The sequence below is a fragment of the Chiloscyllium punctatum genome, chromosome 24 (assembly GCF_047496795.1).
Source record: "Chiloscyllium punctatum isolate Juve2018m chromosome 24, sChiPun1.3, whole genome shotgun sequence".
Lineage (NCBI taxonomy): Eukaryota > Metazoa > Chordata > Chondrichthyes > Orectolobiformes > Hemiscylliidae > Chiloscyllium > Chiloscyllium punctatum.
Window position 1 is genome coordinate 44,210,272 of NC_092762.1, and position 20,824 is coordinate 44,231,095.

The 20,824-nt window shown below is 42.8% G+C and overlaps 1 protein-coding gene across 5 annotated transcripts in view; it reads right to left on the reverse strand.

The window, feature by feature from the left end:
• The window catches only part of LOC140494508 (ankycorbin-like), a 112,904-nt gene that overhangs the window by 64,199 nt on the left and 27,881 nt on the right, over nt 1–20,824 (reverse strand). The window contains exons 1-3 of one of the 5 annotated variants that reach the window (XM_072593765.1): nt 14,420–14,546; nt 6,334–6,464; nt 1,225–1,313 (exon numbers count right to left, since the gene is read on the reverse strand). In XM_072593765.1, coding sequence (XP_072449866.1) covers nt 1,225–1,313; nt 6,334–6,464; nt 14,420–14,431 — 232 coding nt within the window. In that variant the 5' untranslated portion in view covers nt 14,432–14,546. Of the gene's footprint in view, nt 1–1,224; nt 1,314–6,333; nt 6,465–11,877; nt 12,046–14,419; nt 14,547–20,824 lie in introns of those variants that run through there. The other 4 variants (XM_072593763.1, XM_072593764.1, XM_072593767.1 and 1 more) reach the window with 4 other exon arrangements.

Below are 20,824 nucleotides of genomic sequence, written 5' to 3' on the forward strand. Positions count from 1 at the left end.
AATCCAAATACATTACTTCCAATAGTCTCTCTTTTTCAACACTGCTTGTTAAATATTCAAAAAAATTAGCAAATTTGTCAAATATAATAAACACTCGACCCAAGATGTTAACTCTAATTTCTCTCCACAGATGGTGCTGGACCTGCTGAGCTTTTCCAGCAATTTCTGTTTCTGTCTTACAGCATCTGCAGTTCTTTCTGTTTTCATTTTTGTCAAACACAACTTTTCTTTCCCAAAATCATGTTGGCCTTGTTTGATCCTTCAGATTTTTTTTGTAACACAGATGGGAAACAGGGCACAGGTCAGAAAGGTAAGGGAAAACGTCAGTTAAGATTTTCACAGGTGCAAATGCTAAGCAAGAAGAGGGGCTTCTGTCCAATTGCAGGGCAGTAGGCAGACTCTAGAAACTGAACTGCCAATAATAGGATGCAGTAGTAAGTGGGAGGGCAAACAACCTTTTAAAAACTTTCATAAAATGACAGAAATAGAAGTTTCCTGATGAAGGGCTTTTGCCAGAAACGTCGATTTTCCTGCTCCTCGGATGCTGCCTGACCTGCGTGCTTTTCCGGCACCACTCTGATCTGAACCCAAGAAACAGAAGTCAGGCCACCACTGTGCTGGGGAGTGATGAGGTGTGGGAAGAAGGAGAAGATCCCTTGACAGGGTGCAGCTCCATCTATACAGATAGGGAAGGCCTGTCATGGCGTTACCTCCTTCAGCTGCCAATGGGTGCCCACCTCCAGCTAATTAATCCATCTTTATCGTGTCAGGAAATGAGGCTGGCTGGAAAGTCTCACCCATAACAAGGCAGTCAGCAAGTGACACAAGTCACCTCACGAGAAAAGGCAATCTGCCCAGGCCCCAAATTTATGACCTCCAGTTTCAAGCTTGAGAAATAGCATCCTGCAATCAACAGGTCACTGGCCAAGAAGTACACATGACAGAATAAGAGAATCGATTTGGCCACTGCTATATCGAAGCAGCAGTCACAAAGGTACTGATGTTGTATGATAGGGACTTGCACAATAGGAAATATAATTTGCTCAGGATGCTCCCTATAAACTAACAGAACTTGGGACATAAACTTGTAGGGACTTGAGAGAAACTTGTAAACATTCTGGTAGTGCCATAGAGGCTCCACTCTGTTCCCCCTCAGACGATGAACACCTCCCACACCATCCAAATCCTACAGCTCCACCTCGCCTTGGAGTAGGAAGTGTTTACCTGAGCCGTCCAGGGCATTGATGTCCACTCCACGTGCCAAGATGACCTCCAGACAGTCCACATAGCCCTTCATTGCTGCCAGGTGGTACCTGAGGTAGAGATGAGCCAAGCTGCTCAATTACTGGCAGACACAGCATGTATAAAAGCATCAACCACTGGCTAGGCCTCTTTGGAGTATGGCATTCAATTTTGGACTCCATGCTTTATGAAACATGTCAGGGCTTTGACAAGGTTGCAGTGACTCAGTACCCATTTATAAAATATCCCCTTAATCTTTACTTAAAGGACAGCAACTTCAGCAATCCTAAATTTGTGTAACCTGATATAAATATGGCAATAATAAATGTGAATAAAGTGTAGCAAAATATAATTTCTTTAAATTATTTATTCACAGAACATATCTGGTACTTTCAAGCCAGCATTTACTTCCCATCCCTAATTGCTCTTGAAAAAGTGGTGGTGAGCTGCCTTCTTGAACCATTGTTGTCCTTGCAATGTTGGAACACCCATTGTAGCACTAAGCAGGGAGATCCAGCATTTTGGCAAAGCAACAGTGAAAGAACAGAAACATTATTCTAAGTCAGGATGGTCAGTGGCTTGGAGGGAAACTTGCAGATGGTGGTGCTCCCATTATCTATTGCCCTTGTACAAGACAGTACAGGAAGGTACTGTCAAGGAGTCTTGGCGAATTACTGCAGTGCATGTTGTAGACGGTACATACAGCTGCTACTGTACATCAATGATAAAAGGAGTGAATGCTTCACATGGAGTGCTGATCAAATGGGCTGGCTTGTCCTGATGGATGGCATCAGGCTTCTTGAATGGTGTTGGAACTGCGTTCAACCAGGCAAGCGAAGAGATTCCATCACACCCCTGACTTGTGCCTTGTAGATAGCAAACAGAAACTAGGGAGTCGGGAGATGAATTAGTCACCGTAGAAAGCCCAGCTGTTTAATAACTTTTGTAGGCACAGGATTTATAAGGCTGGTCTAGATAAAGTTCTGGTCAATGGTAACCCTAGAATGTGAATGGTGGGGAATCCAATTATAGTAATGCTGTTGAAAGTTAACAGTAGGTGGTTCAATTCTCTCTTGTTGGAGATGATCATTGCCTGACATTTGTGTCATGCACATGTTACTTGGCACTTATTGGCCCACCTGGATGGTGTCTAGGTCTTGCTTTCGGTGGCTGTTAGGTATAGGGAATGCTGGATGACTAAAGAAATTGAGGGTTTGGTTAAGAAAAAGAAGGAAGCATATGTAAGGTAGAGACAAGATAGATCGAGTGAATCCTTAGAAGAGTATAAAGGCAGTAGGAGTATACTTAAGAAGGAAATCAGGACGGCAAAAAGGGGACATGAGATAGCTTTGGCAAATAGAATTAAGGAGAATCCAAAGAATTTTTACAAATACATTAAGGACAAAAGGGTAACCAGAGAGAGAATAGAGCCCCTCAAAGATCAGCAAGGCAGCCTTTGTGTGGAGCTGCCGAAAATGGGGCAGATACTAAACGAGTATTTTTCATCAGTATTTGCTGTGGAAAAGGATATGGAAGATTTAGAATGAAGGGAAATAGATGGTGACACCTTGCAAAATGTCCAGATTACAGAGGAGGAAGTGCTGGATGTCTTGAAACGCATAAAGGTGGATAAGTCACCAGGACCTGATCAAGTGTGCCCTAGGACTCTGTGGGAAGCTAGAGAAGTGATTGCTGGGCCTCTTGCTGAGATATTTGTATCATCGATAGTCACAGGTGAGGTGCTGGAAGACTGGAGGTTGGCTAACATGGTGCCACTGTTTAAGAAGAGTAGTAAGGACAAGCCAGGGGACGATAGACCAGTGAGCCCGACATCGGTGGTGGGCAAGTTGTTGGAGGGAATCCGGAGGACAGGATGTACATGTATTTGAAAAGGCAAGGACTGATTAGGGATAGTCAACATGGCTTTGTGTGTGGGAAATCATGTCTCACAAACTTGATTGAGTCTTTTGAGGAAATAACAAAGAGGACTGATGAGGGCAGATGAGATCTATATGGATTTCAGTTAGATCTCATGGAATAAAGGGAGATCTAAGGTAGAAGACAGAGGGTGGTGGTGGAGGGTTGTTTTTCAGACTGGAGGCCTGTGACCAGTGGAGTGCCACAAGGCTCGGTGCTGGGTCCTCTACTTTTTCTCATTTACACAAATGATTTGGATGCGAACATAAGAGGTACAGTTCGTAAGTTTGCAGATGACATCAAAATTGGAGATGTGGTGGACAGCGAAGAGGGTTACCTCAGGTTACAACAGGATCTTGACCAGATGGGCCAGTGGGCTGAGAAGTGGCAGATGGAGTTTAATTCAGATAAATGAGAGGTGCTGCATTTTGGGAAAGCAAATCTTAGCAGGACTTATATACTTAATGGTAAGGTCCTAGGGAGTGTTACTGAACAAAGAGACCTTGGAGTGCAGGTTCATAGCTCCTTGAAAGTGGAGTCGCAGGTAGATAGGATACTGAAGAAGGCGTTCGGTATGCTTTTCTTTATTGGTCAGAGTATTGAGTACAGGAGTTGGGAGGTCATGTTGCAACTGTACAGGACGTTGGTTAGGCCACTGTTGGAATATTGTGTACAATTCTGGTCTCCTTGCTATCGGAAAGATGTTGTGAAACTTGAAAGGGTTCAGAAAAGATTTACGAGGATGTTGCCAGGGTTGGAGAATTTGAGCTATAGGGAGAGGCTGAAAAGTCTGGGGTTGTTTTCCCTGGAGCGTCGGAGGCTGAGGGGTGACCTTATAGAGGTTTAAAAAATTATGAGTGGCATGGATAGGGTAAATAGGCAAAGTCTTTTCCCTGGGGTCAGGGAGTCCAGAATTAGAGGGCATAGGTTTAGGGTGAGAAGGGAAAGATATAAAAGAGAACTACGGGGCAACGTTTTCACACAGAGGGTGGTACATGTATGGAATGAGCTGCAAGAGGAAGTGGTGGAGGCTGGTATAATTGCAACATTTAAAAGGCATTTAGATGGATATATGAATAGGAAGGGTATGGAGGGATAGGGGCCGGGTGCTAGCAGGTGGGAATAGATTGGGTTGGGATAGCTGGTCAGCATGGATGGGTTAGACCGAAGGGTCTGTTTCCATGCTGTACATCTCTATGGCTATGTCTCTTGAGAGCAGCACATTACATCACCTGCAAGTGCATGGATTGGGCATGTGTTTTGTGATTTTTAAATTCTTCATTACTCTGTCACTAGGGGCTAACATTAACCCATCCTACCCATTTAGCATTCCACTATCACCTATTTTAATACATGTTGCAACTTCTTTACTCTGGGTTTAAATACCCCTGCTCAAAAATAGTCAACAGAATTTCAACAAGCGCACTCTTGTGTCTTTTGTTAATGTCACACACAGTGGAAGTTGGTTTTAATTTGTAAGATCGTGGATAATGGGGGATAGCAGTGCAGGTTACAGCTCTCCTTTTTTGCTTCAATGGGGAAAAGACGTATGATGAGCCATGTTTTTTTTCCCAGGGAAGTAGTGGCAGGATTGTAAAGGCACTGGGCTATCAATTCAAAGGCTCTGGAAGCATAAGTTCAAATCTTACTATTCAATTAATAAAACTAGAATTCAAAGCTAATCTGTCAATGAGTATGCAATTATTCAAAAACCCATCTGGTTCACTAATTCCCCTTTTGGTAAGGAAATGTGCCATTCCTACCCGGTCTGAAAAAATGTAAAACCGAACTCATAGAAATGTGGTTGACTCTGAAAACGACTAATGAGTCATTCAGTTGAATCAAGCCATGACAACCTTACAGTGTGCCGACGTACAAGACAATAACTGTAGCCATTCAAAAAAAAACAGCTGCCTATCACCTTTTTAATGGGAATTAGGGATGGACAATAAATGCTACTGAAACTTGTTGGTCCTCCAGAACGAGGAGTTGATCTTGACCAAATGTTGTAGCCTGGCACATTCCAAGGTCCAGGACTATGTGCTGAGGGATGCAGTAAAGCTTGGGGCAGCTGCCACTAAGGCACAGTGGGGAAAGACCACTATCTAAGATCGCCCTGCTGAAGATATATGGCCATTCAGTTATCGGACACTTCTGATGCCTCAAATGTAAGTAAATATAGTTGTGTACGTGTAGGAGAGGTCCTTGGTTTTTTTGGATAGCGTCAAACTCCAACTTTTGCTTGTTTCCTTGATATGCTGCTGAACAGAACAGAACTCTGTTTGTAACTTTGCATATATACTTTCTTCATAAAAATATCTTTTTTTTTAAATTAAAAAATGCTGGCCTAGCCATCCATGTTCAATTTCATGGAAGAATAATCAATAAACTTGCATTTTACAGCAACACAGACTCTCATTACACAACAGAGGAACTCACACTCGAGGGTACTCATGATACAGCAACGCATCTTTTAACTAAGGCTCAGGAGGTGAATCCCTGTCTCAAGCAGTCACATCGCCACATAAAATCACACCCCTTGGCCTTGACCTGGCTGCAGACTCAGCATCAGCTCACAGAGAACAGACAAGCATTAGGTTCTTCACACAAAAGGTGCTGGTGTGGATAGAGTGACCAGTGGAACCGGCCTCCCTGTTGTCATGCTACCTGAATTATAATATTGCATGCCAAACAGTGTCAGTCTTCTGGGAATCTGGCTGCCAGTTCTGACTGAGGTGCTCCTGATGCAGAGCTCCAGAATGTAGCACAAACCCAAGTGGGCTCAGATATTTCTCAGCCAATAGGTAATAGGAATGGGTCCCAAAGTGCACCATGGGTCCACCTTTCCCAAGGTAAAAGAGCGTTGTCAGACTAACCTTTACCAACAGAGCTGAGATAATGGCTAAACAGTGTACATGACTATGAACCCAACGTACCCACTATTAATTGGCTAGATTTTTATCTGCTGTGTTTATTTCCCTCATGAATGGCTCACTGATAAAATTATAGGACGGTGAAACTTCTGCTGGGATGATTTTGAGATGGGAAAGCACAAATAAGGCTGAGTCTTCTGCTTTCTTTCCTTTCTGAAACAGCAAATTCACCTCCCAGCTTTTTAACACTGATGGCCAAGTAGCCCAAAAATCAAATAGAGAAAGACACTTGGGCACTCACGCTGATCGCCCCTCAGTGTCGAGCTTCGTCGTGAGAAGAGTCCTTTTGTTGAGGAGGGAAACCACCTTTTCAGGGTCACTGCCATCCACAGCTTGTAACAGTTTCTCATCATACTTACTCCAGTCCTGGCTCTGCAAAAATTAAAGAGAGGTTTGAATTTCTATAGCCCCTGTCACCTCAGAACATCACAATTAACCACTTTTGAAACATAGGGCAGGATGTTTGGGTTCCATTGAGGTCCGGAAGGAAGGCAGGCAGACAGGAGAAGAAATTGCAGCTCAATCCAGGATGCTATTTGTCTGCTTTAGGCCTGTGACCATCTTTCAGTTATAGACTGAGTATGGCATATATCAGGATTTTCGATTTGATTTGATTTATTATTGTCACTTGTACCTAGGTACAGTGAAAAGTTTTGTTTTGCACGCAGTTTATAGGTAGATCTTCACATTTGAAGTGCATTAGGGTAATAGAACAGAGTGAAAAGTACAATGTTATAGCTACAGAGAAGGTGCATAAAGAGTGAGATCAATACTTGCATTTAAAATTTGACAGGTCCATTCAGAAGCCTGGTACCAGCAGGGAAAAGCTGTTCTTGAATTTGTTAGTCTTTGTGTTTATGCTTTTGTATATTCTGCCAATGGAAGAGGTTGGAAGAGATTATAACTGGCCTAGGAAGTGTCTTTGACTATGTTGACTGCTTTCCTGGTGCAGCAAGACGTATAGATGGAGTTAATGAATGGAAGGTCAGCTTATGGATATACTGGGGCTATGTTCACAACTCTATGTAGTTTCTTATGGTCCTGGGCAGAGCAATTGCCATACCAAGCTGTGATGCATCTGGATAGAATGTTTTCTATGGTGCATCTATTAAAAAGAGGCCTTAGGAGTGGGAGACATGACTATGAAATCAGTGCTTTCTGGCTTCTTTTGTGTTCTGATAGCTCTTCTAATGTACTGGTTATGTCTTGCTGTACCATTGATCCAATATCATCAATTTCAAGAGGGCAGTTGCTTCCAGCTATTAAGAGGAATTTAATGCTTGGCAATGCTGTCAGACCGAGCACATTCTTAACAAATCCTATCTCGGCACTATTAATCAGCTCTCAGGTAACGGCACTCACCTGATTCACAAACACTGTACCTTATTAGCTGTTTATGGATAAAATTAAAGACTCTATGGCACTATTATAACTTCTCATTTAAAATGAGAGCTGAGTTTTGAAAACTGATTTTAAGCAACTGAATCATAGGCTCCCTTAGGAATGAATATTACAGGCTGAGTTAGGTTCCATTGAACATTTCCATATAACATACAAATGAGGACAAAAAGAAGGTCACTCGGCCCTTCAAGCTCGTTCTGCCATTCAATACACACACGGCTAATCTGCCTTTAACCTCAACTCTACATCTCTGGACGTTCCCTTGGTAGTCATTAAATCTATAGTATGGAAACAGGTTATTCAGCCAATCAAGTCCACATTGACCCTCCAACCAAATCCACATTCGCTGACCCGTATTTCCCCATGGCTACCCCACCTATCCCCTGGACAATATGAGAAATCTAGCTTGACTAATCCACCTAACCTTCACATCTTTGGAGTGTGGGAGGAAACTGGAGCACCCGAAGGAAACCCGCGCAGACATGGGGAGAATGTATAAACTCCATACAGACAGTTGCTTGAGTCTGGAACTAACCCGGGTCCTTGGTGCTGTGAAGCAGCAGTGCAAACCATGAATCTATATATTTTTGTCTTTAAAATATTTAAAGATTCTGCATACATTGTTTTTTGAGGAAGGAAGTCCCAAAGACTCACAGCCCTATAAGAGAAAGAAAAAGTCCTCATCTGTGTCTTTAATGGGTGACCCTTATTTTTAAACAATGACCGTGTTCTAGATTCTTCTACAAGAGGAAGCATCCCTTCAAGATCCACCCAGTCATGTCCCTACAGCATCTTAGATCTTTCAATTAAGTTACTTCTGACTCTTCTAGACTCCAGAGGGTACAGGCCTATCCTACCTACCCTTTCCTCATAAGGCAATCCATTCATTCCAGGTTTTAGTGTAATAAACCTTGAACTGCTTCCAGCACATTACTAGTCTTCTATAAGTCTGGTGGTCAGTATTGTACACAGTACTACAGATAGGGTCTCACCAATGCCTTCGTTATAGTAGAGATACAACCTCGTTACTCTTGTATTAAATTACCTTTACAATAAGCCACAACGTTCTATCAGTTTTCCTGATTTCTAGTTTTGCCTGTGCACTAACACTCCATGGTTTATGTACCAGGATGCCCAGATCTCTCTGCATTTCAGTTCTCTTCAGGGCTGGGACTTTTTTCCCACTGAATTGTAGAAGATTGAGACCTTACAGAGGTTTACAAAATCATGAGGGGTATAGATAGGGTTAATGGTAGGTATATTTTCCTAAGATTGGGGTTTCAAGACTCGGGGGCACACTTTTAAGGTGAGAGAAGAGAGATTTTAAAAAAAGAGGGGCAATTTCTTTTTACACAGAGGATCGTTCATATGTGGAATGAACTTCCTGAGGAAGTGGTGGGTGTGGGCACAGTTACAGCATTAAAAGGACATTTAGGTAAGTACATGAATAGGAAAGCTTTGAAGGGATGTGGGCCAGGAACAGGCGAGTGGGACTAGTTTAATTTGGGATTATGTTTGGCATGGAGTGGTTGGACTGGAGGGTCTGTCTCCATGTTGTCTGACTCTATGACTCTTACCATTTAGATAACATGCTTTTATTATTTTTTTCTGCTATAATTGTCAATTTTACATTTTCCCATATTACACTCCATCTGCCAGATTTTTGTCCATTCATGGAAACCAATCAGCATCCCTTTCCAGGCTCCTCTTCACAACTCGCTTCCTATCTATTTTCATGTCACCGGCAAAGTTAGCTACCAATGTGCAAAAACAAATGTATAAGCTGAAATTATGCACTGTACCATAAGTACCACAAGTGTACTGTGAAGTTCTAGTTGGATACGTTGTAAACTGAAATACATAACTAAATACAGAAAAAAACTTTGCTTAGGCTCTAGAAGATCATACTCAGCAGAAAAAAAAAGTTATAACAAGTTTAAATTACAAGTTGGTGCAAGTGGCAGCTGAGTGCAAACTAAGAGTCCAAGAGGAATCAACTGAACAAGTCCCTTTTGGTGACAATAAGCACCAAAGATGGTAAAGGTGACAATAAAGAGTAGGAGGGCAAGAGTGGAACTGAGGACAGGAGCAGAGGGAAGAGGTGTACTGACACCTACAGTACTCGGGAGCACATCATGCCCACATTGTTCAGGCCACAGAACAGGAAATCCGTGGAAAACATTATGGTGAATGTGGCAGCACAGCACAGCTAAATAGCACAAATTATATGAGCAACGTTAAAGTGAAATAATACTGACTGAGGCAAGGTTTAGCAGAAACTTACTGTATATGTGTGTATTTTATTTACCTGGTGTCCTGACTAATTCTAATTGAACATCACAAAAAATAACAAGCTATCTGGGCATGGTCACAGTGTCCTTTATGAGGTCTGAGCCTCATTCCTGATGAAGGGCTTTTGCCCGAAATGTCAATTTTCCTGCTCCTTGGATGCTGCCTGACCTGCTCTGCTTTTTCAGCACCACACTCTCAACTCTGATTTCCAGCGTCTGCAGTCCTCACTTTCTTCTGCTACATCATAATAGGTAATACACTTCAAAAATACTGTACTCATCTTTGGGATATTGCTATGACACAGAGGTCAAACCCCTCTGCTAATTAAACTAAAACACCCAGAGAAGACCTCTTCGCCTCACAATCTGTTAAAAATGTGTGAATTGAAGAAGATCCCTGATTTTCACTGTATAAATAAAAAGCAAAAAAAAGTATTTATTTAACCCTAATAGTGAACACTAAAAAAAACTATTAACAACCCAAACACTCATTCCTCTGACCATTATCCCTGAGCTGACCACAATTCTATTAATATGCTATTCGAATAACACAATTAATAAAGGTAAATTAGCACTTAATCTCTTAAAGTCCACATAGATGATCATCTCCTCTTCCTTCAGCCTTCCTTCCTCTATTTCCCAAATCTGCTGTCTTCTCACTTTTTACTGCGAGTATTTTCAGCTATCAAATGCCTTTTAAATAGATGGTGCCTTCTTAGAGATTTCTTTGAGAGCTTTTCATGTTAGATGGGCCATTAGTTCTCAGCAATTTTCAAAATACCCTACTTTATAAACCCCATTACTCCTGCCATCTTTTTGTTCTAATGTTGTCAATACAATCAAATTTAAATTCAATTGGTTTTTGGCATCCTGGGCATATTTTAAATTAATTGATTAAATTCAAATCCGGTCACCTTAATTTAAAAAATAACAACCGAACACAAGCTAATGTTAATAATCCTACCGCTAGTTGTTACATACTTTCAATTCTCAGTACTCTCGGGAACTCTGCCAGCTAACCACAGACCACATGTACTGTCAAAATCTCTTAGCTCAGAAAAGCAACTCCTCTCTCTTAACAGGACCATAAACACTTTCAACTTCATTACAATATTTTGTGAGATTGATCTGAAGGTAATATGGCCATAGTCTTACCAGACCATAGGGTTACAATCTCATTAGAGAGGTGGTTTAACCTAAGGGTCACCACACCCCAGGCAAGGGAAGAGGTAACCTCAGCCAGTGCAGGAATTGAACCCACACCGATGGAATCACAAACCAGCAGCCCTGCCAACTGAGCTAACCAATGGCAAAGAGTGCTACAGAAATGCAAGATCTTATTTTATTCATCGAGACAGAGAGAGAGAGAGAGAGAGAGAGAGAGAGAGAGAGAGAGAGAGAGAGAGATTTGATCCACATAGATGGATGTTTTGAGTATTAATGCCACGTCGAATAAAAGATCTCTGTAATATCACAAGATATAGTAGGTGGAAACAACAATTCCAATGGAATCTGTCTGTTCAGAGCTGGTAATCCATAGGTAGTTTCTGTCTGTGCATGCTTAAAACAAAAGTAGAACAAAAGCATTTTTCGTAAATCACTGTTACTTCTGGGGTTTTTTTTAATGTGGAGGTATGTAAAACCATACGGTTAGCTCAGTTGTTTTAGATAGCTAGTGTGTGGATCTAATGGATACCAGCAGTTCTATTCAATCCACAATCTGCCTGAAGTAACCTTGAGGCCTGTCCCCTCACGCTGTCCTCCAGTGCAACAATGACAGCGCTTTGCCCCTGGCTCGATAAACAAACACAGCCAAGGACCCTCCTGCAGGCTCAAGGAGATGTAAAATAACACTCACACAAAGCTGACTTTTTTTTAAAAAAAGCACTGATGGACTTGCTTTCACAGTAATTAAGTGCTGAAGGTGCCCCAATGATCCCACGACACCTACAGTTAATGAATGAATGAGCAGACCATGAGTGGATTTTTAAACATGCTTGTTTGAACAAATGCAATGCAGCATCTGTGCTATTTAACTACACCGCAATGTGAGCAGGATGCAAATAGACAGGAGAGAGAGAAAGCAAACATACTGACAGAGAGGCAGCACAGAGACAAATCCGTTTCATAACCGACTGCAGGTGTCTGATGGCCATGCAGCTCCTGATAGATACTGTTCCCTTCCTGAGAGAACGTCCTCCTGCTGCTACTACCCCTCTGCCCAGCCAGGATCAGAATCCAGCCTCTCCTTCAGGAATACCGGTGGCTCCGTCTCCCTGGTACACTGCAGATTGCTGCAGCATCAGACCCCATCCCCCAACAATCTAGCCCCTCTTCAAAACTGGGAGGTCACAGTTTGCAGAATATCACCGACAGCTCAGCAACCAGGTAGCCTTCGCTTTGCTCCAAGTGACAGCATTCAATGCTCCTTGATGTCAAGCAACTCTGTATGTAAATAAAACAGCAGGGAGCTGTGCAGGTTACAGTCAGATTCGAACAAGCTTCTGTTAGTTAGCTTGCTGACAGGATGTGTAGTCTCTCTCTGAATTAGTATCCTTTTTAGGTCAGCCATCCCAGATTAGGCAATTATTTCTTTAGTTTGACCACAGCTCAATTCTTCTCACTGGACAATATGTTCCTGCTGTCCCCTCCCTCAGGTTCTGAATGTTTCAGGTATGTTGCCTGAGAGCCTCCTGGCATGTGTTGTTTTTCTCTCCACTGGGGGAGATGAAGCCAGCCATCTCGGTGTGATTTCTCCTGACTGACCCATGTCTGCCACTGCAACTGGCAAGGTCCAGCAGCAAAGTCAAAACTCAGCAACAAGCAACATCCCGAAGTTAACTGAGCTCTGTTACAGCATTTGATGAGGATGTAAGAGCTTTGGAATCAAATTCTTTTGCCTGTTCATGTATCAAAAAATGGAGGCTAAGTTTTCTCACTAATGCTGCACGGTGGCTCAGTGGTTAGCACTGCTGCCTCACAGTGCCAGGGACCTGGGTTCGATTCCAGCCTCAGCTGTGTGGAGTTTGCACATTTTCCCTGTGTCTGTGTGGGTTTCCTCTGGGTGTTCCGGTTTCCTCCCACAGAACAAAGATGTACAGGTTAGGTCAATTGCCCATGCTAAATTGCCCATAGTGTTCAGGGATGTACAGGTGGGTGCATCAGTCAGGGGTAAATGTAAGGGAATGGGTCTGGTTGGGTTATTCTTCAGAGGGTCGGTGTGGACTTGTTGGGCCAAAGGGCCTGTTTCCACAATGGAGAGATTCCATGAGATGGTGGCCCCAGCAAAGCAGGGAGTGTTCAGGCTCCTGGGCCTAGCCGTTCCATTCTGGCCAATTCCTCCCTCCTTTCCTCACCCTTTTCATCTTTTTTTCTTTTTCTTTGTCGTTGTCTTCCTGCTGAGGCACATTGTGGAGGAGGGCAGCCGAGTGGGACTCATCATGAGGCAGTGGCTGCCTCACCTGGCAGCAGAGACAGGAACTCCTGGTTATGGTAGGCCTGGAGCCAGGGACTCCCAGCATCAGGACAAGTGTGGGCCCAGCACGGGTCCCGACATCGAAGACTATGTGGGCTCAGTGGCGCAGAGATAGCACCTGAAGAATGACGACTCCAATGTTGGTGCGTCCAGCGCAGGTGGTGGCGAGGTAATGGAGGAGGGGTGACAGCACAGGACTCACACCAGAACTGGCGGAATGAGGATGGTCTTTCTTTCAGCTATATCATTTGTTCTTTTTATTCTCAAGCTGTTCAAAATGACACAGGATTGTGGCGACTATTGAAGTTTTTCACTGTATTTTACGGTATTATTCACTGTAAAATACAAGTGTCAATAAATCATTCATAAAAAGCTGCCAGAAGTTGGAAAATGAGGGAAGGAAGCCTCAAAGGCAATCACCAACTTAAAGAACTGAACAATAATTTCCTCACTAAAGCATCCATTATAAAATCCCTACAGCAGAGATAGAGACCATTCAGCTCATCAAGTCTGCAGTGACCTTCCCAAGAGCAATCCATCCTGTCTCTGTAACCCTGCATATCCCAAAGCTAACTCACCTAGTCTGCACATCACTGAAGCTTATGGGGCAATTTCACATGGCTAATGCACTGAACCTGCATATCTTTGGACTGTGGGAGGAAACCAGAGCACCCGAGGAAACCCACACAGACAGAGGGAGAACATGCAAATTCCACACAGACAGTCTCTGTAGGCTGGAATCAAACCCAGGTCCCTGGCGCTGTGAGTTAGCAGTGCTAACCATGAGTCAACATACCACCTATTAGCTTTACTCACCTTCATGTGCTCCCTTCAAACATGGCATCAGATTCCCCTTTTCAAAATTTATTGTCACCTGTATCTTGCTCCAAAACCCAGTGAAGAGTGTTGTATTGTGTCACCATTCTGCGGCGCCATCATAAAACACAGAAAAATAAATCAAGACATTGAATTTGTTAAGTGCTCCATTGTGGGCCATGGCTACGTGGCCTGGCATTCAGTCCCCTTTGCCACCCCCGCTGAAATGAACATTGCCACTCTTCAACGCCATCTCGCCTCCACCAACACCACTACGAATCCTCACTGGACCTTGCCAGTGCACACCATCGATGTCACCGGGTACTACACCAGCCCAAACTCACCTCTGTCTCCATGAATCTGCACTGTACGCGTTTGTCCTGATGACTGCAAAATGAAAAGCTTCAGCAAGATGTCTCACTTTTCAACAATGTTCAAATTCTGTATGACAAGGTAACTGATGGTATTGAGTTTGTAACTGGAGAGATGAAGAGAGTGAATTCGGCACAGTACTGATCAGGTAAGAGCATTGGCTTTCAAAGCAATGTGCGGATATTAAGACACATTCACCACCTGAGAAACATGTCGTTGGGTTTTGACAAATTTCTGAAATATTTGTACAATTCAGGTGTGAAACTGCTCTTGGCTGTAACACAAAAATGGGAACGAGATATTGCTGAGCGCAGATGGTTCATAGCGAGAGTGCCAGCCTTCACTGCCACACATTTGCTGTTCTGAATGCTTGGCAGCTATTGTTAGACGCAAACTGGTCTTGTTCCTTTTTAAAAAAATGTTGTTTAATAGTTCCAGAATTAGGAAGTAACAGCTGCCTCTGCTCAGTTCATGTGCTTTCATCGTTAATCATCATAACACTGATTATTTTTCTTTACACCTTTATGCAAAGTGGATGACACTGGCAAGACTGGCATTAGTTGCCCAACCTTGAACTGTCTAGGGCTACCTCAGAGAGTATTTAATAGACACGCACAGTGCTGGAGCACAGGCCAGGTAAGGATGGCAGGTTTTCCTGAAGGGCATCAGTGAACCCAATGGGATAGTCAGTGTTACTGGGATTAACTTCCAATTCCAGAATTATCAATTGAAATTAAAATTCACCAGCTGCCTTACTGGATTTAAACCTATGTCCAAGTTGTATTAGCTTGGGCTTCTGAATGACTGGTCCAGCAATCTGATCACATTGCAATCAAACACATACCTTCTTCACAGCAAAGTTTCATATCAAACTTTGGGATTTTATTTGACGAGGAATGAATCAAGTGTCACGTGTTTCACGATTGCACATGAGAACTGGAGAGGGCCATTCAGCCCCTCAATCTTATTCCACATTAAGTCAAGGCTGGTGTGTGTCTCGGTTCCCTTTATCTAACCCTGAATAAATACACACAACATTTTTCTGAATTACCTACTTCCAGAGACACCAATTGTTTTAGATCTTTCAGAGGAATCTTTGACAACATCTTTGTTGCCAGATGAATGCAAAAACAAATTTTGAGAAGAACACTAGGAACTCTTAGAATCACAGAACTATGGCTTCACATTATTCAAGTCAGTCAAAAAATTTGACTCTGTAAATTTGTGGATTGTGCTCCAGGTATTTAGATGTCAGGAAAGCTTTATCACTTCCGTCCAAGTGTTTCATGATGATCTGACTGCAACTACTTTGAGTGGGAGATTTGAAGTTGTCCCTGTTAAAATCCAGAACTGATGTCAAGCCAGGCTGACTGATAACTCCTATACTCTTTATAATCTAATTGATAGTGGTTATTCACCTCAACAAAGATCAATTGCCATCTGTTGTGAGTATTAAATACCATGCGTCCAAACTCCCTGGGAAGACTATCAGTTCATTTCAGGAATTAGTCCAATAAATCTTCTTTGAACTTGAGATGTTTCTTCAATCGCTCTTTCAAAAGGCTAAATGAGTTTCACCTTGATCTCAATAGAACGGCTTTCTTTTCAGAAAGGGGAGTGATCAGCTGAGCAGCTTGTTCTTAGCAAGCTTTCTTCCAACTCACCTCACTCTTGAGAGGCTTCCCTCAAATTGAACCAAATAAAAGATACACCTGTCCAAGCTAGTCACTGCTCAAAACCAGTCCCAGAAACAGTTTACAGTCAAGCTAGCAGTTATCCTCAGTCATGTGGTTCAAAAACCTCTACAGTGAACTTTCAATGGTAAAGACGAAATTGTTTCCACAAAACATGAAATAAATACCATCCTTCAAAACCCAAGCCCTCCAAACAATATTAAACATAAATCAGTTTTGTAACAATGTTAGCAACCACTTATAAATTACATTGGTATGCTAAACATTGTTCCAGAGACTTTGAGGAGGATAGACTTTCAGTCTCACCCCTAAGAGATCCTAAACTACTTTTCCCACAAGTCTGAATGGCATTACATAATAGATATCCATATTAAGAGCCATATACGAGTAATCACTCTGCTGTGCAGTGAGACGATAATTGTGTATCAGCAATACAAAAGTGTGCTGGAGATATCTACCAGCAACACTTTCGCCACATCCTCTATATTTATCACAGGATGACACAAATGCTTGTGTTCTTGAGTTTTGAGAAGATTTGTAGCTCAGGTTGAGATTCTGGATGGATGTAGGTTTGCTTGCTGAGTTGAAAGGTTCGTTTTCAGATGTATCATCATCATACTAGGTAACATCATCAGTGAGCCTCCGGATGAAGCACTGGTGGTATGGCCCGCTTTCTATTTGTGTGTTTAGGTTTCCTTGGGTTGGTGATGTCATCCCCTGTGGTGACATCATTTCCTGTTCTTTTTCTCAGGGGGTGGCAAATGGGTTCCAAGCTTGTGTTCTTCCTGAAGCCAGCTTCACAACATTCAGATGTGGAAATGTTGTTTGTCATTGTCTAGAAGCAGAGGGCCTAACCTCATAATAAGGTTTTACCCATTTAGAACAGAGATTAGGAGGGATAATATTTTATACTTCTGCATTACTGACTGTTTCAGAGTTACGGGGAAAGACAGGAAAGTAGAGCTGGAAATTAGCCATGCTCTGATTGAATGGTGGAGTAACCCAATGGACTGATTCTCTTCCTATGTCTTACAGACATCCATCTCCAATCTATCATTATAACTAACTCCACCCACACTGTGCTACCTACGCCCTGCAGCATCAGCTCCACTACATTATTATGAAATAGTTCCAGGATTGTAACCCCTTTGATAAAGCTTTTCTCTTCCCTTCACAATCATTGATTATACATTCTCAAATGAATTACTTAGGTCATGTCTTTTTAAAACATTTCCCATGCATTTTGCCCTCATCATTTTGGTTTCAGATAGTCAACATGGTTTCGTCAAGGGCAGGTCGTGTCTCACAAACCTCATTGAGTTTTTTGAGAAGGTAACCAAGCATGTAGATGAGGGTAGGGCAGTTAATGTGGTATACATGGACAATAGACAATTGGTGCAGGAGTAGGCCATTCTGCCCTTCGAGCCTGCACCACCACTCAATATGATCATGGCTGATCATCCTTAATCAGTATCCTGTTCTGCCTTATCTCCATAACCTTTGATTCCATTATCCTCGAGAGCTCTATCCAACTCTTTCGTAAATGAATCCAGAGACTGGGCCTTCACTGCCCTCTGGAGCAGAGCATTCCACACAGCCACCCTCTGGGTGAAGACGTTTCTCCTCATCTCTGTCCTAAATGGTCTACCCTGTATTTTTAAGCTGTGTCCTCTGGTTCAGCACTCACCCATCAGCGGAAACATGTTTCCTGCCTCCAGAGTGTCCAATCCTTTAATAATTTTGTATGTCTCAATCAGATCCCCTCTCAGTCTTCTAAACTCAAGAGTATATAAGCCCAGTCGCTCCAGTCTTTCAGCGTAAGGTAGTCCTGCCATTCCAGGAATTGACTTCAGTAAAGCCTTTGATAAGGTTCCACATGGCAGGCTGATGGAGAAAAATGCAGAGGCATGGAATTGAGGGCGATTTAGCAGTTTGGATTAGAAACTGGCTTTCTGAAAGAAGGCAGCGAGTGGTGGTTGATGGAAAATATTCAGTCTGGAGTCCGGTTACGAGTGGTGTGCCACAAGGATCTGTTTTGGGACCACTGCTGTTTGTCATTTTTATGAATGACTTTGACGGAGGCACAGGTGGATGGATTTGTAAACTTGCAGACGACACTAAAGTCAGTGGAGTAGTGGACGGTTTGGAAGAATGTTACAGGTTGCAGGGGGACTTGGATGAACTGCAGAATTGGGCTGAGAGGTGGCAAATAGAGTTCAATGCAGCTAAATGTGAGGTGATGCACTTTGGGAAGAATAACAGGAAGGTAGAGTACTGGGTCAATGGAAAGATTCTTGGTAATGTGGATGTGCAGAGGGATTTGAGTCCATGTGCATAGATCTCTGAAAGTTGCCACCCAGGTGGATAGTCCTGTTAGGAAGGCATGCGGTGTGTTAGGTTCCATTCGTAGAGGGATTGAGTTCCGGAACCGCAATATCATGCTGCAACTGTACAAACGCTGGTGCGGCCACACTTGGAATATTATGTCCAGTTCTGGTCACCCCGTTACAGGAAGGATGTGGAAGCATGGGAAAAGATGCAGTTGCCTGGTCTGGAGGGAAGGTCTTATGAGGAAAGGCTGAGAGACTTGGGTCTGTTCTCATTGGAAAGAAGGCGGCTAAGGGGAGATTTGATAGAGACATACAAAATGATCAGAGGATTCGATCGGGTAGACAGTGAAAGATTTTTTTCCTAGGATGATGACGTCAGGTTGTACGAGAGGGCAGAACTACAAATTGAGGGGTGATAGATTTAAGACAGATGTCAGAGGCAGGTTCTTTACGCAGAGAGTGATAAAGGCGTGGAATGCCCTACCTGCTAATGTAGTCAACTCAGCCACATTAGGGAGATTTAAACAATCCTTAGATAAGCACATGGATGATTTTGGGATCGTGTAGGGGGACGAGCTGAGAATAGTTCACAGCTTGGCGTAACATTGAGGGCCGAAGGGCCTGTTCTGCGCTATATTGTTCTATGTTCTATCTCTCCCATTCTTTCAATTCATCTGCAGCATAATATAGGTAAGAAAAATCGATAACAAGGTATAGAAACACTTGACATAAAATTGGTGAACTTTCTTTTTCAATACTGGCTTCTATTGTGTCAAAGATACAAATTGGTCCATCAGCATGACCACATGCCTTGAATGGGTAGTACTTGTTGAAGGATCTTGCATTCATATAAATGCAGAAATGTGTGAGGAGTTTAGATAGTTTCTTCTCCTCTATCAATAGATTTTCTCAGGGTAGGGGAGTCCAAAACTAGAAGACAAAGGTTTAAGATAAGAGGGGAAATTGGCCTATTCAGTCACATCATCCTTTTCCGACACCACTCCACATTGTCCGGCTGAGTGGAACTGCTCTCACCTAATCCCATTCTTATTTATTAAATTGTCGCCCAAAGAATTACCTGCAATGGCTTCTATTTTTGCTCGTTACCTCTCGCGTCTCTCAAGCTATGGCCCCTGCTTCTTTCCTATTTCTGCCTCTCACAGAGATCATCTGTAAACATAATGTCAGATTCCACCTGCAGACTGACAATATCCAACTCAACCTCACAACCAGCTCTCCTAATCTCTCCAGCTATGACTCCACCTTCTGCAATCCAGTACTGACTGTTTTCAAGAAGACATTCGTGAGAGTGAAGCCATTGTGTTTGGTCCCCATCACAAACTCCACTCCCCAGTTTTTTTTCATTCATTCTCGGGATGAGGGTGTCACTGGCTAGGCTGGCATTTTTTTTGCCCATCCCTAATGAGTGAACTGCATTGCTGTGGGTCTGGAGTCACATGTAGGCCAGACCAGGTAAGGATGGCAGTTTCCTTCCCTAAAGGACATCAGTGAACCAGATGGGTTTTTCTTGACAATACAATCATGATTACCATTAGACTCTTAATTCCAAATATTTGTTGAATTCAAATGCTATCGTATGCTGTGGTGATAATAAAACCTGTGCCCTCAGACCATTACCTGGGTCAACAATACCACTATTTCACCTGGGCCACTGCCTGAAGCTGAACTATATTGTTTTCATCTTCTGTGTCACTTTTGATGTTGAGATTAGCTTTCAAACTAGGTATCCAAAGCATCAGCAAGACTGCTGTACTTGCACCTCTGAATCATCGTTTGACTCTGGCCTCTTCGCAGCTCACCTCCTGCTGAAGCCTATTTCTGTGCCTTTGTTACCTCTAAATTTGACTGTCATATTCCAATGCAGTCCTGGCCTGTCTCTCAACTCCTAAAATTAAGCCCATCCAAAGCTCTGTGGCCTGTGTCCTGGGCAAAGTCTTAATCACTCAACATCCCTGTGCTCACTGACCTGAATTGAGTTCAGCAATGTTTCATTTGTAAACACTCACGCCTGTTTATAGATCCCCTCATGGCTTCACCATGCCTGATTTTTGTGATTCCTCAAACCTCAGTTTTGCTAAATTTCAGCTGTCCTTTCCATTCTAGCCTTTTGGGAATCTCCTCCCATCATTGATGGCTGTGTCTTCAGTTCCCTAAGCTCTGGAATATACTCTCTAAACCGTTCAAGAAGTCTCCTTTCCTCTAACACCCTCCTTAAAACCTACTTCTTTAACTAAACTTTATTGTCAACTTTCTTAATTTCTCCTTATGTAGCTTGGTGTCAAAATCTGTTTGGTCATGCCCTTGTGTGATACCTTGGAATGTTTTAGCCCAT